Source organism: Azolla caroliniana, unplaced genomic scaffold (genome assembly GCF_043228905.1).
Source record: "Azolla caroliniana isolate FFs.n. ecotype wild unplaced genomic scaffold, voAzoCaro1.0.p SCAF_11, whole genome shotgun sequence".
Lineage (NCBI taxonomy): Eukaryota > Viridiplantae > Streptophyta > Polypodiopsida > Salviniales > Salviniaceae > Azolla > Azolla caroliniana.
In genome coordinates this window covers 19169719-19187348 of record NW_028230446.1, presented here as the reverse complement: position 1 = coordinate 19187348, position 17630 = coordinate 19169719, and the positions used below count along the sequence as shown (strand labels likewise).

The 17630-nt window shown below is 36.2% G+C and overlaps 2 protein-coding genes across 5 annotated transcripts; one reads left to right on the top strand and one right to left on the bottom strand.

The window, feature by feature from the left end:
* The first annotated feature begins 1730 nt into the window (after positions 1 to 1730).
* LOC147858324 (cilia- and flagella-associated protein 100-like) lies at positions 1731 to 10988 on the top strand. 4 transcript variants are annotated; one of them, XM_087327838.1, is made up of 16 exons: positions 1731 to 1844; positions 3195 to 3293; positions 3937 to 3996; positions 4896 to 4987; positions 5105 to 5279; positions 5960 to 6052; positions 6200 to 6316; positions 6880 to 6957; positions 8099 to 8152; positions 8232 to 8291; positions 8432 to 8585; positions 8732 to 8793; positions 9061 to 9216; positions 9346 to 9540; positions 10119 to 10289; positions 10688 to 10988. In XM_087327838.1, exons 2-16 carry the CDS (start codon positions 3210 to 3212, stop codon positions 10820 to 10822), a joined length of 1686 nt encoding a protein of 561 aa, XP_087183964.1. In that variant the 5' UTR covers positions 1731 to 1844; positions 3195 to 3209; the 3' UTR covers positions 10823 to 10988. The 4 variants fall into 4 exon arrangements, with proteins under 4 accessions (XP_087183964.1, XP_087183966.1, XP_087183967.1 ...); XM_087327839.1 differs by lacking the exon at positions 1731 to 1844 and adding an exon at positions 2926 to 3124; XM_087327840.1 differs by lacking the exon at positions 9346 to 9540.
* A 2884-nt stretch (positions 10989 to 13872) lies between these two features.
* On the bottom strand, positions 13873 to 17427 carry LOC147858323 (THO complex subunit 4A-like). The gene is made up of 5 exons (XM_087327280.1): positions 16879 to 17427; positions 15349 to 15486; positions 14963 to 15031; positions 14597 to 14784; positions 13873 to 14265 (listed from the first exon to the last, which is right to left on the bottom strand). Exons 1-5 carry the CDS (start codon positions 17155 to 17157, stop codon positions 14118 to 14120), a joined length of 822 nt encoding a protein of 273 aa, XP_087183406.1. The 5' UTR covers positions 17158 to 17427; the 3' UTR covers positions 13873 to 14117.
* Between the last annotated feature and the right edge of the window lie 203 nt (positions 17428 to 17630).

The window sequence follows — 17630 nt, the reverse complement described above, 5'->3', positions numbered from 1 at the left end:
GACTAGATGACAATAGATTTACCTCGCAAGCACATCATGGCTAGCCCTTAGAACTTGAATAATGAAGACTAAAAGTGTTGTAGTCTGTTAATGCCTTTGAAGAGGTTAGAACTTAGAACCTTATGTATTTTTATTTTTTCTAAAAAAAACACTACTTCCCATTAGTTAGCAAAAGAAGTACATCAAAGATCAGCCATAATCAAAACAACATAATCCCCACCCTACTATTTACAACAAAAGTATCCCGCTAACACTTTGTACATGGTGACCACATATTTACAACTCCTGTCCATTCATGGAAGTCAATGGCGGAAACAACCATCTCGGTGCTTGGTAGTTCCATTTAGGCCCTGACGCTGAATTTACCATCATAGGAGAACGACCCCATTTCAGCAAAAACTTCGACCGAGCCCTTACTGCTACATCTGAGTTCCCTTCAATCGAGTTGTAATGTCCGCTTAACCAAGATACCAACTCGAACCAAATGTTTAGCAACACCTCGCCGCCTGGGAGTTTTCGTTGCTGAAAAACAAACAAACATCGTCTGGTTCATATGTGCCAGACCGATAAGCATGCCACCAACATCCATATCTCCTCAAAAAAACTAGAGTTTGTACCAGGTTCCACTCCAACACATTTGAATACACTGCCGCCCTGCACTATAAAACCATGACCATGTGGATTTAGATGTTCCAACCCTAAACCCTAGAACCTTATATATTAATGATAAGAGAGGTTATTTGTGCATCCAAAATAATCTAAATTTATGTTTGCCTCAAAAACTATTCTAGACAAAAAATAAACCAAATATATATTTTGGCCAACTTGACAAGCAACATATAACATAATCCTTCTCGTCCATTTGAATCAATCAACCACCCCATCTCGAGCCCTAAATACCCGCCCCTACATTGTCATCCAACAGATCAATTTGTACCAAACCTTATATATTAACGATAAGAGAGGTTATTTGTGCATCCAAAACAATCTACATTTATGTTTGCCTCAAAAACTTTTCTAGACAAAAAATAAACTAAATATATTTTTTGGCCAACTTGACAAGCAACATATAACATAATCCTTCTCGTCCATTTGAATCAACCACCTCATCTCGAACCCTAGATACCCGCCCCAACATTGTCATGCAACAGATCAAATTGTACCAAATCAATTAGGCACCCAAGAGCAAATTTTGTTCTAGAAACGTTTTCTCTGAACAAGACATTATGTGATAAAAAAAAAGCACAATGAGGAAGCAACTTAGGCCTCATAACGAAACACATGCCCTATTAACCCCCCCCCCCCCCCCCCCCCCCCATTATAGAGAGTCATTCGAATATTGGCAGTTTGATCAATCATGCATACTAAATAGTTTGCTCTATAGAATTGGGATCGAGAATGGAATAGCAACAAGCCTCGTTAACAAAGACTATTTTATCGGCGTGCGAGATTCCATACGGTTAGAGAGCGTTCGCTCCTATAAATTGCGTTACAAACTCGTGTGTTCTGGTACCCAGAAAGGCTTCCTTTTCTTTCTTTTTTTGGCGTTTCATGCACATTCACAAATGGACTACCTTCAAAACATAGCAATTTTGGAGGGGCAGATTTTGGAATTCTTGAAAATCTCTGTGTTGAGGGGTAGGGTTTGGAATTTCTGCAAACCTCCCCCCCTTCCTCTCTCTCTCTCTCTCTCTCTCTCTCTCTCTCTCTCCCTCTCAACAAACACCCTTTCAAAACCAACGAAGGATTACAGTTGAACGCATGGACGCTTGATGACAGTCACACTGCTCCTTCGCCTCCTCCTCCTCCGTTGATATCTATCTCCCTTCTCTGAATGTAAAAAGGTATGGAAATTTCTTTCTTCATCTCTCTCTCTCTCTCCCGCTCTCTGTGTTTGTTAATCTATGCAGCTTTTCCTTCATCCAGGAACCTTACAATTAGACTTCTGCAAAGATTCCTGCCATTTCCTTCTTTTTTATTTTTGATTTTCATTTTCTCCATTTCATTAGATCAGTAAATGTGTGATGGGATATTTTCGAGTTCAACATATGAATTTATTTATCGAGTGGACACGGGATAATCTACCTGATGGATGGAGATAATGGTGATAATATATTAATGTTTCAGAGATGATGACAGTGATGGTGATGGCGTATTCATTTCCCCATGCATCGAAAAAAGATTGCTTTTTTGTGATTGTGTAATGAAACTGATGGTTGATCTAATACCGATGGCAGGCAGTGTTGGTTGCAAAAAAAAACTGTTACTGTCCTTAATTATTGTTCTATCAGACTGCTTCTATCTTAATAGAAAATTTAGGGTATTTTTTATTCACCGAGTATCAAAATTCAAAGGTCATCACCAGTCAGGTTGATATAGGCTCCTTGTGAGCTGCCATTTCCATAGCAGCTCTTGTGATGTCTGCCAACACTCCACCTGTAATGCATTAATGCCCCAGGAATGTTGATGTTGATGTTGATGATAGTGGGAATGTGGATGGTGGTGGCGATAATGTATTAATCTACTAGGTTTTTAATGGTGCAACAGTGACGGTGTATTAATTTCATAGGAATTGTGATGACGAATATGGTGGTGACTATATTGCATCCATGAAAAACAATGCTCCACCTAAATGAATGGAGATGTTAGGTGTCTTAAGGCATCAACATGGATGAGGATGACGATGGTCACGGTAATGTTAATGATGACAATGATGATGATGATGGCCATGATCTCTCAACAAAAGAAAGTGGCATTCATCTGGTTAGTTTAGGGAGATAAAAAATATTTAGAAACACAGCCTATGATCATATAATAATTTGATGTGGGAAATTTGGCTGGAAGACACCCATTCTAAAGAAAAAACTGACAAATGTAAGCTGCATAGATATTCTAGGGGTGAAAATTGCAGTTATAGCTTTTGTGTTCGAACCTGGTGCTTTCCTATGTGTACGTTAACACCATACTCATTCGGCATTTGTATACCCTTTGTTCTCTTCTTTCAAGGGTTTCTTTTTATTTGATATATTCTTTATAACTTCAAACTCCAGGTTTGGTCCTACAAAGGTTTATGCAAGTAATAACATTTTCCTAAAAGGGTTTGATAAAAAGTGTAAGCATATGAGTAAGTAGTAGAGGTTATGAAGTTAAACTATTTTACTTGTTTTATGTGATTTATTACATGAATTTTCCAGATAAATGTTGTAGACATGGGAAATCCATCTATATCTGAAAGGGCGTTTGCTACTCATACAACTATTCAACGAGATATGTTGGATACTGTCTCAAGCCGTGTAAGTCTTCACAAAGTATTGGTTCATGAATTGAACGAATACTGTATTTAAATATAGTTGAATATGCGAGTGAGGATGCCATTGCATGTTATCATGCTTCTATGCATGGAATTGTCCTGCAATGTACATCTGAACTTTACAGTGTAATTGGTTTTCTTTGTAATTTATGGTTCTAATTTGTGATTTTAGATCTCTTGAACAGGAATTTGATATTTTTTCATTTTGGCCATCATAATATATTAGTAACTCAAAAGTGCATAGTATTGGTATAATGTTCAGGCCTGTATGTTTGGTTTGACGATAGTTAGTGGTAATTCTCCGGGACATATTATTAGGAATGATTCTGTATAATATTAATGCATCCTACATCTTTAAAAACAAGTGGTAAAGTAGGGCCAGGGGGAAATTGTCGTTTCATGAAAAAATCTTGTTCCTGGCAGCAATTCACGAAATCTAGCATAAAATTTGTACAAAAGATTGCTTATTATTTTGAATGCTGGATATATAAGTTCACTATTTATTGGACTTAATAGATACTTGAAGTGGTATATGAACGTTCATAAAAGGTTTTTTATTTGTAACGCCCTTCCAATCTTTGAGAGAATAAATTTTCAGTACATAAACAAGATTCTTCTCTTGACAGGTCTCATCTACAGTGGCGTCACATCGAAGCTTTGCCTCACAAGCAACATCATCTGCAAAGGTTTTTTTTCTTTCCAGTTTCAATAAGCAGTAGAATTGCTAGTTCAATCATAGAACTAATATATTACTACTATACCGAAATAGTAAATATAGAAACAAGCTTTGTTTTGCCAGATTTCTTCAATTAATATTGAATAAGGTGTTAACCATCTTGATATTGATATTGCTTAAATGTGTATAAATGATCCACTGGAAAGCAGTCAAGCAGATAAAAACTTTGGACTATATCCCTTTAAAGTCTGACGGCTCGTTTCTGACGAGTGAGTGATCATGGGGGGTATATGCATCCATTGATAGTATAGCTGTAATGATATGCCCGACATTATTGCTCAAGCTATAAGTTACATTTTAAAGATCTGTCTAATCCATGAGTTATTCAATGGCAGAGTATACAATGCTTTTTGAAATCAATTAGTTTTGTCTTAGTATGATCCACAGGTTGTATGGCAGTTTTCCCAGCTTCAGTCTCCATTTTGTTGATCATCTATAATCTTTGATTATACTATACACAGTCATACTTTTTCATACACCTGTAAGTCTAGCTAGTTGCCTGGATTCCTTTTTTTATTTTGAATTGGATATAATTCTGGTTTCCTGACTGAATTGGGCCATGTAGCCTATTGTTTCCCTACTGTTCATCTATTCCTTATGAATGTATATCTTCATTCTAAATGATAAGACAATACTCATGGCTATCTGTGTCGTGTGGAGCTTGTAGGCTATTGGTTCCTTATTGCCATTCTAAATTTTCGCGAGTTTTAATTCTGATTGATGAAACAATATTTCTGGTTAACTATATGGTTTTGGGACTTTTCTGTGTGTTGTTTTTCTTTTTGTTCATCCTCATTTCTTAAAAAGACGGTTCTTAATCCTCTAATGGTGTAAAAGTAATCTGGTCAGCTAAATGGACATGGTGCTGAAACATATGAACCAAACAGCTCAGACAGTGTTATCCCTCCTCATGTGATCAAGACAGCAGAAACAATTCAGGAGTATGTGTGGAACTCATAGCTAATTTTGACGTTATTCAGTTAATTTCACCTTCTTAATTCTTCATCATCTTATACATTCTGTGATTCTTAAATGTTCTGTGCTGAATTTCGTTCCAGGGAATGGGGAAAAAGGCCATTTGTCATGCCTGATGATGAGGAAATATTCAGAATTAGAGGTCTTGAGAAGAAATGGAAGGAACAAAAGAAAAAGGAGAGGAGCCTACCAGTGTTTCAGAAGACTACCTTCGCATCAAGAATGGCTGGCACTGTTGCATCTGAATCATTGAAACAAGTATGTAGTATCACCCTTTCTTCTTGTATGTATACGAGTGACTGTGTTAATGTAATAATAATGTGAATTTAGGATTTTTTAGATTGCATTGAATGGTTCCCCTTGCTCATTTCCCAACTGAGAAATGGAAGAATATTCAAGTAGCTTGGTGCTTAGAAATACTTTGTATCCATTGTGTACTACTGTATAAATGAATAGGTATATGGAGCTTTTATACACAATGACCAATTTGCTTTCTTACACATGGGTAAATGACAGACGTAATCATGGTTTACTAAGAAGCTTAGTCCTTGGGAACGTTTTGTATTCAATGTCTAGAATTGTATAGATAGACAGGTCTATGGAGCTTTTGTTACCAATGGCTAATCTGGAGAAACATAATCATGGTTTATTGAGAAGCTTGGTGCTTAAGGAATATTTTGTATTCATGTGCAGTATAGTATAGATAAACAGGTCAATGGAGTTTTTGTAAGCAATGGCTAATTTGCCTTCATATATATTGCATCGTGGCCTGCAACTATTTGAGTACATTTTAATGCTTTCATTTCAGAATATAAGTGTCTGAAGCCAAAACCAAATTTGCATTCATTTTTATTTAACTAACATTTTATTTTCTGAATATATAATGTTTTTTCATAGCTGTAGGATTTATTGATCCTTTTCCCACTTTCTATGCGCAGGAGCTAGCAGCAATTAGTGCACAACTAGCCAAAGAGATGGAATCAATCAAGGCTGCTACCATTCTTCCAACTGAGCACTATCACAGAGAGAAAGTAAACCCTTTCTCAACCTACTTTTTAATACATCCACTTCAGTAATTTAGCAAACCTTTTGAGAAAATCAGAAATATTTCTTATGGACTATCTGTTTAAGAAACTCACATCTAGTGTTTGTTAAAAGTGATCGAGAGTTTAATGCAGGAAAACATGGCAGAATTTATTGCGAAGAAAAGGGAGATTTTTTTAGTTCAAATGAGTCTGGACAACAAACGAGCTGAGATTCGGAAACTTGAAGAAGGATCTTTTCAAAGAGAGGAGGTAGGATTGAAGGGATCTTGAACTCCATTGTTGAAATTTAGACAGTTGGCATACTATCTAAGTAATAATAATTCGTTATCCAATTAAAATATCATAGTGATCAATGGAAATGTTAGTTTTTGAATCTTTAAAATTAATGTAAAATCTTGTATTCCGTGCTAGAAAAAACGACCTCTAGGCTGCTTTAATATACTTATTCACTTATTGAGATGATTGACTCTCCAAGTGTCAAAACTATATTGTTGTAACAACTGCACAATGATGAAGTATCCAATGTGGCTTTGTTATCTTTACAATTACTTGCATAAGTTCTTTTACATAGGGAAGGCTTCTTTTTTAGTTGGATGATACCTCTAGACATAAAACAGTAATATAGCCTTGTTCAAGAAAAGAGTTACTGCATTTTCATCAGAGAAACTTGTGTTTGTTAATTTAAACTTGTATCATAGCTAAAATGTAAGAACTTTATTTGCCAGGCTTTAGTTAATGAAATTTCATTAGAGGCTTGTTTTTTGTAATTTAATCTTCAATCATAGCAAAAATGTAAGAGCTTCTTTTGTCAGGCTTTAAGAAAAAGTGAAGCAATGCTGGCAGAAGATATTGCACAGTTTGAAGCATTCCTGAAGCAAAATGATGAAAAGGTGGATCCAATGTGTCTGATTTACATGTTTAAAACCTGAAATGTCTACTTGCCCAATCGAATAAAAATCTTTGCTGCTTGATTAATGAACTTAACCGAAACAGTAATTTTGAAGACAATTTGGTGCTGTATTTGGTTCTGGAAACTCATCATAAACTTCCCTTAAAAAATACAAAATAAAGTTGATGCATTTGGAAAACACTTTTTTCATTCTACTTCATAAGAAATCAGAACTTATCCTGGAAAAGGTTCTTACATACTTCGTGTCTGTGGGAAGCTGAAAATATTAGATCAGCTGGCATCATGCTAGTCATGCTTAAACAACACTTTTCTTTTGTAACTCCTGACTTTTATTGAATTTATACAAGGAAACACCCATAACAATGTGAGGAAATCGAGGTCACTTTTTTAGACATAAAGTGTTGTATTTGAGAAACCATTTTGATGTGAATGCCCTGAAAGTAGAAAACGAATGTTTGTACCAACTGATGTTAAATTTTCATTGCCTTCGTAATTCAGTTTCAGAACTTCATGACCACTACCTCCCTAATTCATTTGTAGGCGAAAGCTAATTTCAGCTCAATCTCTTTTTGATGGTGCAATCAGGGTTCCCCAGCACCAAGAGGTAGGAATACGAAATGCATGGTTATGCCAAGTTGAGTAGGGTTGACATGTTAGAAAAATGAGCCATGGCTGATTTTTAAGAAAGGAAGAAAATCACATTTCTTGCATGATATTGGCGGCTAAATTTCAAGGATTCAAGCATCAGCATTATTGTTTTATGCATTGTCATATTCGATATTATTGCTTGCAAAGTTTGATGCATGAATCATTTATCGAATACCAAGACTTGCTACACTATGAAAATGACAAGGACACTATACTGGTGATTCAATCAATAGAATTCATTGTTTTGGATGACTAAGAAAATTTTATTTTCAGAGGAGCTTAGAATTCAAGATGGCAATGTAGTTTCTTAATCTTATCCTTGAGAAAGAATCTTGGAATATCTAAAATGTCATCTAGTAATTTCTTTTTTGATTTTTAATTGTTAATTTTTTTCTGAATCTTTTAATATGCCGTCACATCATTTCGTTTTCTTTTCATGTTAAGCTTAAGTAACATGATCCTTGTAGAAGTAGGTGCAAGAAGCAATAAAAAAGGCTGAATACCACACAAAATTGAAGCAAGAGAAGGTAGAATTGTGAGTTTTATATACCTAAGGTTTCATGGATAGAAAATCAATCGTTTAAAGAAACTTTTAATTATTTGCAGCTTGCAGAGATAAAGAGGTTAAATGTTCATATGGCAACAATGAAGAAGGATCTTAACAAGGTTAGTTCAGTTAAAAAGTTGATCATTTTTTTATGAAGCCTGATGTGACTGATACGAGAGTCACCAGAAGAACCTGAATAATGCTGCATCATAGATTAGCATGTTTGGATTAAGTGCTTTCGTTTTCCTAATGATATCAGTTCCAAGAACAACTGGATGAATGCAAAAAATACAAAGATTTTATTTTGAGTCTTACTCCAAAGGAATGGCTAGATGCAAATAATAGATTTCAAAATGAGAATAATCAGGCAAACAAAGAGAAATTGGAAGCTGCAGATGCTGCTACAAAAGAAGGTAATAGTTGTGACATTTTAGATTTTTGCTTTGATGTTATGTACTACGAGAATCTGTTATAAATATGCTCATACAAAACTGGAATATTACTATTATAAGTACCATAGCTTTATAAGTTAATTGTTTGTATGGAACAAATGATGCAGTTCGCGAAGGAGATATGGAGGCAGATGCCATGGAGAAAATGTATTTCCAGACTCCTACTCAGGTGGGGAATGAATTGACCCTCTGATTCACTTCATTTAAGTGGCATATGTATGAAGGCATCCTTGCAGAGCAGCCTCCATGTGTCTTAATTTTGGATTACCTTTTCTTATTGGCCATATATATTTCTGCTTATTTCTTTGATTCTCTGATAGAATAAGCTATGTGCATGGTTGTTTCAGTATGATGATTTGTTTTCATTCAGATGGTAATATTTAAACTTCTTTATCCTTTTTATATTGGTTGAATATTATAACAACTATTATTGCAGCTACTTGAGATATTTAGGGGCCTGGAAGAGAAAAATCTCCTCCTGATGCAAGAGCACCAAGACATGGAAACCAGTCTAGAAGACCTTAAAACAAAATTTAGCGAAACTAAATTGACAAATGAAACAAAGATATCAAATCTTCGTTCACAATTGGAGGTACCATATTCGATGTGAATAAATGTGATGTCCTTTTCTAGATAAATGCAGTCACCAAGTTTTTGAATCTTCAAATGATTATATGATTTCTATGCCCCACGCTTGCCCTGACTGTGGAAAAATAACCAGACAATCAATGAGTCCATAAAGATGGAAGAAGAACGGGAGAATAATTTACAAAACAAACCAAATGTGAATATGATTGACAAAAAACATGATGTGTCCTTTGAGGAGATTTCAGAAAAAGTTTCCGAAATATATAGAAGATGTGGGTTGGAGGATGATTCTTCACTAGGAACATTGCAAAGGCTAACAAGCATTGAGGTGGGTTCCAATATGCTTTAAGTAGATTGACAATATATGATAGATCTTTAAATAATATTTCTATAATTTTGGCAATATACTTATATTATTGTATACGTTTTGTAACAGACCATTTGTATGTACTGAATACATTTTTACCAGGTCTTTCTTTTACTTATTGTTAGACTACTTCATTGCTGAGTTCACTCACCCAGACTCTGGAAAAGTCATTGAAATTTTGTGTGATTCACATGTTCCAATATGGTGGATATAGGATATTGTCTTCCCTGTGCATGTAAGTGATTGACAATATCTGTACTCATTCACATGGACTTCTTTGGTAGTGTAAATTTACCCTATATTTCTCTAGCTATAATCCCTCTCCATCTTGGACCAGCTGATATTTATGCTCAGTTCCGTTTTGCTATGCTCTGATAGTGTTCATACCCTCAACTAAATGACTCCGGTATAACCTTGTATCTTAGACAGTTTTCGAGTTATCACTTCTTCATGCATGGGAAATGCTTGTCTGAGTTTGATGAATGTGTAATTGCGTTCCCAAAAACTGAATAGGCATTTTTAATTGTGATTAATAATAGGGTAAGCTAGAGGAAAGTATTGCAGCTTTAGAAGGTGTGCCCAGTGACTTTATCGAGCAGACGGAAAAGGCTAGAGAGAAACAAAGACGGCTTGCATTACGAGAGGAGAAGATGGAAAAACAACGTGTGGAGCAAGAAAAGAGGGCTGAAAGAAGCTTAGAAAGAGCACATGTAAGCAATCTGATGTGTCAATATGGTATCTAATCATTAGAAACATCAAATTTTCTTTAATTATTGAAGAGATCCATTTTGCCACACTGGAATAATAATGTGGTCTAACAATCTAAGAATACATGGAATTCTATCTAGATGGAAATCATATTGGATCTCTTTTAAAGCCATGTTTATATAGGTTACCACTGAACCTTGTCTATTCGCCCAGTCTTTCTCTTCTGGAGTTTGTTGGAGTGATTAGAGATTATGGAATATTTGATGCTATTAAGTCATATACGCACGTGTAATGATATTGAATGCATTTTATTGGTGTGAAAGAAAGCACTCAGTATAATATACTTTTTGTAGTTAATTCTGGCACAGACATCAACAATTTTCTATTTCCCTTCATCTAGGCTCCGATACCAAGAAAGTTAGGGAAGCCTATAATGTTCCGATCAAGATTATTCAAAAAGAAGAAGCAAAAAGTTACCGAAGAGAAAACAGATGATGACAGGGAGCTCCTAGAGTTTTTGGGGCGTGATTATTAATTCTTGACAGTTGTACGTTTATGTTTTTGGCATTGTATCCATGAGACTTATATAGATACATTTATTGGTGTGATATATTGACTGCCATTAGTTTTATTGGAAACTTGACATGAGCCTTGGAATAGTTTGTCATGTTTTGTTGATAATTGTTATTATGTGATTGATTGTTGATTAGTTCTTAATTTAACTAATCACTGTAGAATTCCTTGGCCATCTTATATAATAATACCTGAAGTGTATGCTTTGCTGCGATCTAAAATTTAAAACTGTTCTGTTGCAAACTTGTGACGCAATTACATTTCCAATGAGTAGGAAATCATGTTTTCTAAGTGCTGGGTCGGTTAAGTAGTAGTTTAATTGGTAATAACTCGATTAGCTTATTGATATGGTAACACAAACAAAAGAAAAAAGAAAAGAGGCTTCAAGAATGACTTGTTTCTACAGAACAAACACTGCATATAACAGAAGCCACTTCCAGGAAGATGAAATGTAGAGCTGAAATGTGATCGTGGTTTAACGTGGATATTTTTTATCCTTTACTCAAATCACACCAAAAATGCTAGCTTTCTCTTTGGTATCTGTGGTAGAGCAGTTAGGAGGTTGCTCTTATTTAGAGTCTAGAGTCTAGACTATCAGACTGGGGGTGGGCAGTTGCTATAACTCTATAACATGAAATTCAAATTTACTGCTAAAGTGGGAAAATAGCATCAACCTGAATAGCATTGTATTGGTGTTTCAAACTCATCATATCATAGACAACAAATCGCTCATGAGGGTATTAGCATAATTTCTTGTTTACAAAGGAGGTACTGGAAAAGCGTATCCACCTTGATAATGTATATGTTTGATAAGGAAATTGGTGAGAATATTGATAATAAATATACTGTTGTAATGATATTCTGTTTTCAGGGGAAAGATAATGTATATGTTTGATCAGGAAATTGGTGAGGATATTGATAATAAATACACTGTTGTAATGATATTCTGTTTTCAGGGGAAATTACGCTGATTCGTGTTTCTGTTATATCCGACAAGTTCACTTTAAATATGATTGGTGGTTCCATTTTCTTTTTAATAGCAGTGTTAGTTATGGATTTCGACAGAGATTGAAGAGTAAGCTTCATGGCTGAATCTATTCATAATAGGATTCATTTATAGGCATGGATGAACTATGGGTATTGGAATAATGTCGTCTGGATTTTGCCGATACATCTTTCAATAGACTAATTACTCAATTAATTCTTTTGCAAAGAAGAATCAATTAAAAACAAAAATAATACCTTTTTAAAATCTGTGATATGTTATAGAATAGGCATTTGTAAATTTGGTGTATGCTAGGGAAGTGTTTAGTTGTAAGGATTCTTTTAGTGGTTCACTTCCAAGTTCTTATCCACTACTTTTGCTTTCACCACAAAACCTACCCACAATCAAATCTTCTTGCATGTCCATGTTCCAAACCAGGTTAGAGCTGCAGAGGGGGGTGAGGTAAGAAGCTTGCTGCTTAGTCTATTTATGTAATGTGTGACAAGATGATGTGGAAGACTGCAAATAGAGGATACAGTATTTGGATTGTGAAAGAAATTTGTCTACCCAAACTGGAAGAATATGGCTAGAATTTGGATGAATATTGAGCATATATGTAATTGGGAGGATTCAATTGGAGCTAACAAGAGCAAGCAATACTTGGTTTAAAAGTCCCTGGCTCTAAGAATCATGGCTAGGGTAGTAAAGAATTAGATCTGATTCAACCAAGGAGCATTCGATTTATTGATTATATGGTCAATTGGAAGGATGCAATCAAAGTTGACATGTGGGTGATGTGTGGTTTGGGCAATTTAAAGATGTATCTACCTCACAAATCACTGAATTGAGAACCTCACAAATATGTTTCGCTTGATCACATCAATGGGCAAAGCATTCACCACTTCAAGACTTCAATAAAACAGCATGATACAGATCACAAATAATAGACCACAAGAAAGGGTTACATGATTCATTAAACTACTCTAGTGATAACACAGGTGTACCAAGATACTGTTTTAGCAGGTGTACCTGCTTTAGCATGAGACATCAAAAATAAAAACTCGTAAGATTTTCACTTCTGTTTATCTTCAAAAAACTAGGCAGTATTTGGAAAAGGCTTATGAAATTACAACTGCAAATTATTGAGTAGAGCCTGCAATCCACCAGTCTCAATAAATAACAAAATATTGATCATAACCATTACCAAAGCAGGACCAAGATAACATTAAAAAATGGAGTAGAATCAGATCAAAAATGGAGTAAAGAAATACAACTGTTTAATGATTGAGTGACAAAATATTGATCATAACCATTACCAAAGCAGGACCAAGATAACATTAAAAAATGGAGTAGAATCAGATCAAAAATGGAGTAAAGAAATACAACTGTTTAATGATTGAGTGACAAAATATTGATCATAACCATTACCAAAGCAGGACCAAGATAACATAAAAAAATGGAGTAGAATCAGATCAAAAATGGAGTAAAGAAATACAACTGTTTAATGATTGAGTGACAAAATATTGATCATAACCATTACCAAAGCAGGACCAAGATAACATAAAAAAAAGTAATGGAATGGTACAAAATTTAAGCAGAACAAAATCAGCTAACCAGATATTTAATGAAAGTGCTACATGTCCAGAAAATACCAATCTCTGGCTTTCTATGCATAAGGACCAACGAAATAACTGAACTTTAGTCATTCACTGAGACATTCTTGACCACTGATTTAGCGTGAGGTAGACATTTGGTAGAAACTGTATCTTTTGTGTAGATCCCTAGAATAACGTCGGCATCTGGTGTAAGTATTTTCCTACTGCTATCACAACTATCTTCGTCAGAGGACAATCCATACAAGTTGCACTTTCGGCAAAATCCATGACTTTCTGCTTGAACTTTGTGGCTACCACACCATTTTCTGTTTGGCAAATTGACGATGCAAAATCTGATGTAAATCGTCTGAGCTTTTCAATAGAAATCATCTCTCAATAGGGTGCAACACCCAATCAAAGAATTTTTAGGACTTCAGGCATTGTAGTGTTGACATGTTAAAAGAAATCGTCTACAGAGCAACTTCTGAGGAACATTAAAATGAAAACCCTATCAAAAAACTAATTTTAACATCTGTCATCATCATACAATATCAGAGAAGCTAACCCCTAAGCAAGAATATGCAGAAGGAGTTGATACAAGTTAAAACAGAAATCCATCGTTTTGAGCTGTGATAACCTCCAGACTGATTTCATCACAGCATACAAACTTGAAAACCTTAAGAGGTTTGCATCGCATCTTTATGATATTTTTCCAAATCTACATCTAAGTCCTCTGCAGTTGGTACCCTCTTGTCATCTCCAGTGGAACGTCGCCCTCTTCCGCGGCCTCGTCCACGTTTAAGACCAGAACCTCGACCACGCCCCCTGTATATATATAAACACAGTATCGAATTTTCAGCATCCTCACAAAAAAACATCATTGGACTACATTCCTCAACAACAAGAACCCATATATCAGCAAAATACCTTTTCAGTTCTTTCCAAATTCTCCCCCCCCCCCCCCACCTCAAAAAAAAGAGAATTTGTCCAATTTATCTAACTAGAGATATTGAGAGAGAAAGTGTAGAGAAAATGTCTGAGATACTTGAATTCAAAAAAATAACAGTGTTCAGGAAGTTTGAAAATATCAGGGGCACTTCTAACCATGTGAAAAACCAGGAGCATCATGGCAAACCTCAATATATCTTATGTATACCTTGTGGTTGACCGTGGTCGACCTCTCCCAACTGGAGCATGAGCATACACTGCTCTGCCTGGTGGAGGTAAAATGTTGGTTCCAATGAGCTCAATCTTCATAGGTTTACCATCCAATTGTACATTGTTGTATCTCTTCATTGCTGCAAGAGCATCAGCCTTTCTCGCAAACACAATATCAGCTGTACCCTATTGATTGGGACACCTTCAAAGGTTAGCTTTAAAATACACAAAAGACTCCCTAACACAATCAGTTGTTCATAATTTATTAGGAAAAGTTAAAATATTTAGCCTTTAAATACACAAAAAAAAAGACTTGACAGACACCCTGCGATGCACACTTATATAGGAGAAAGTAAATCCATACAATAGATCGGCCACTCCTGTCATAGTGTATGCTGAAATGCTTCAGTTCACCCATCTCAGAGAAAAGCTCCTGCAATAAAATATGCTGATATTGGTAAACATAATAAAACTAAGAAAGATACCTTGACCATTTTCAATCATTATTATAATTCAAGGCCAGCACAAATTATTACTATCAGTTTCAGCTGCCAATTATCTCCAATTTCTGGGTTTCAAAGGTAACAAAATTCTAAAACTCTTTAGAGCTTCTAAGACAGTGAGTTTGATTTGGAACGATTTTGGATTTATAAAAAAAGGTCTTTAACTTCCTTGGGAAAAATAAATTGTTATAACAGCACTATGCCCTACCTATGGGACATCAAAGGACCAAAACAAATCAAGACTGACCTTGATATCTTCATTGGAGACCCCATAGTCAAGATTAGATATGAAAAGCTTGGTGCTGGTTTCAACTCCAAGGGCACTGCTGGCTGCTTCTTCAAGAAAAGCTCTGGTCCATCCCACAGGTCGACGAGACACAAAAGGCTGGCCATTTTTATACACGCGTCAGCATTAACAGAAGACTTTCCTGTTATCGATCTCTCTCATTCTCTCCCTCTCTCCCTCTCTCATTCTTTCGTGCATCAAAAATGAAGCAGTTTGCTCCTCCCCATCCGTCACAAACAAGCCTTTGTTTGTGCATTAACAACATACAAAACCATAAATAAGCAGAGAGATCTTAGGTAGATCGGCCATGTTTGTCCCATAAAAAAAATCATTCAGAAACTGTCCTTCAGTGTTTATATATCCTGTGAAAGCAGTTCTTTGTCTATGTTGTTTCCTCTAATTGCATTTAGGTGCCTTGTGCTACAACAACAAGAGAAGTAGCCTAAATACCATAAGATACATAGCACAATCCTCCACGGATGGATTAAAAAATCTCCATAAATACTGTCCTTATTCTTCTCAAATGAGCAAATGTTTAAGCTCAGGAGAGGCAAGTTTGAGATATCTACTCTTATACCTGTACCTCCTTTTTCCCTTGCCTTAGTTGATATATGAGAGCTCGGAAACATTCAACCACGGTTCTCTCAACAGAGAGCACTATAACTGTTCTTCTGCTTCCCAAACACACAATTCCATGATTGAAGTAGACTTTTCTAGCACAAAGCAAAAACCTAAAGGCTGTTCTTCTGCTTCCCAAACACACAATCCCATGGTTGAAGTAGACTTTTCTAGCACAAATCAAAACCTAAAGGCTGTCCATTTTGTTTCTCAAACAAGCCAAAAAATATTGAATGTTTTTTGCACAATCTCATCATCTTTCCCAATGACCCTCAAAGAAGAAGTTTAAAGCTTCTGAAAATAAACAAGTTATTATGTTTTTGCCCTTCTTCATTGCCATGACTATCAAAAATGAACCTAATGAATGTAGTTCTTCTAAACATGAACAGCTTTCAACAGATCTGTTGTTATGCGCTCCTTTTTTCTTCTCCTGTTCAGTTTTCTTTTTCTCAAAACAAAAACGGTCCCGATGTTCAGCATCGTCTCTTGTCCCATAGTTCTCAAAGGACGAACGTGAAGAACCCAAAACTTATCTTGTTCGTTTAGGAAACAGTTTACTTTACTTCTTCTTTTCAGAATATGTGTTTTTATCACCATGGCTATGAGGGAGATACCAAAATATAGTCACACTCTTTGCTTCTCAAAGATATTACCATGTATTACTGTCGACAGATTTTTTGATGTACCCTCTTCCTCTCGCCACAGTGACACCTTAGAGAAGAAGGTAAGAAAGAAATAAAAAAACCCTAAACGAAAGACTGATCCTTTTCCCTTCTCAGACAAAACAGTATGTTTTTAATGCTTTGAAAAACAAAAATTTATCATGTGCGTGTATTTGTTTTGATCTTTTTTTGGTTGCTTCGGTGGGCTTGCCTTTGCGACTTGGAATGCCGAAGAGCGCCTGGGACGAAGGAAAGCTCCTGTCCTCCTCCTCTCTGATCCGTTGCTCAGAAGAATCTCTGAAGCAGAAGCAGAGGAACGGAGACCATCACCACGACCTCCTCCTGCGGCAGCAGCAGCAGAAGAAGACGAAAGGCCGCCGCGACCGCGGCCTCGGCCTCGTCCCCGGCCACGACCTCTTCTTCCGCCTGCTCCTCCGTCTCTCTGCTTGTTGATCTTGATGAGGTCGTCGAGCGGCATGTCCAAATTCATGGCGAAGATCGACAGGGAGTGGCTGCAGAAAAGAGACGGAAGGGGGCAAAAACGGATGATGCACAGGGCGGCGGGAATCTGTAGAAGAGATGAGTCTTCTTCTGTTGTTATAGTAGGTAGAGACGGTGGAGGATTGGATCGATGGTGATGGTGATGAAGATGAGGATGCAGATGAGTATGGATAGGAAGGAAGATCACGCTGCCTGCAGATCTGGCGAGAATGGAGGGAGCTGAGGCGAGACGTGAGGCAGAAAGAAGAAAGACGGGAGCAAGAAGATTCTGCGCGTCGATCTGCAGTTTCTGAAACCCTAGAAATCAAAGAGAAGCTCTGCTTTCTTCCCTGTGTATGTGTATGTATGTATAAGTATGTGCATATGTATATGTATATACATACATATATATGTATGTATGTATGTATGTGGTATGTGAGTATGTGTAAGTCGGTTTGTGTATGTCTATGTGGGTATGTCTAT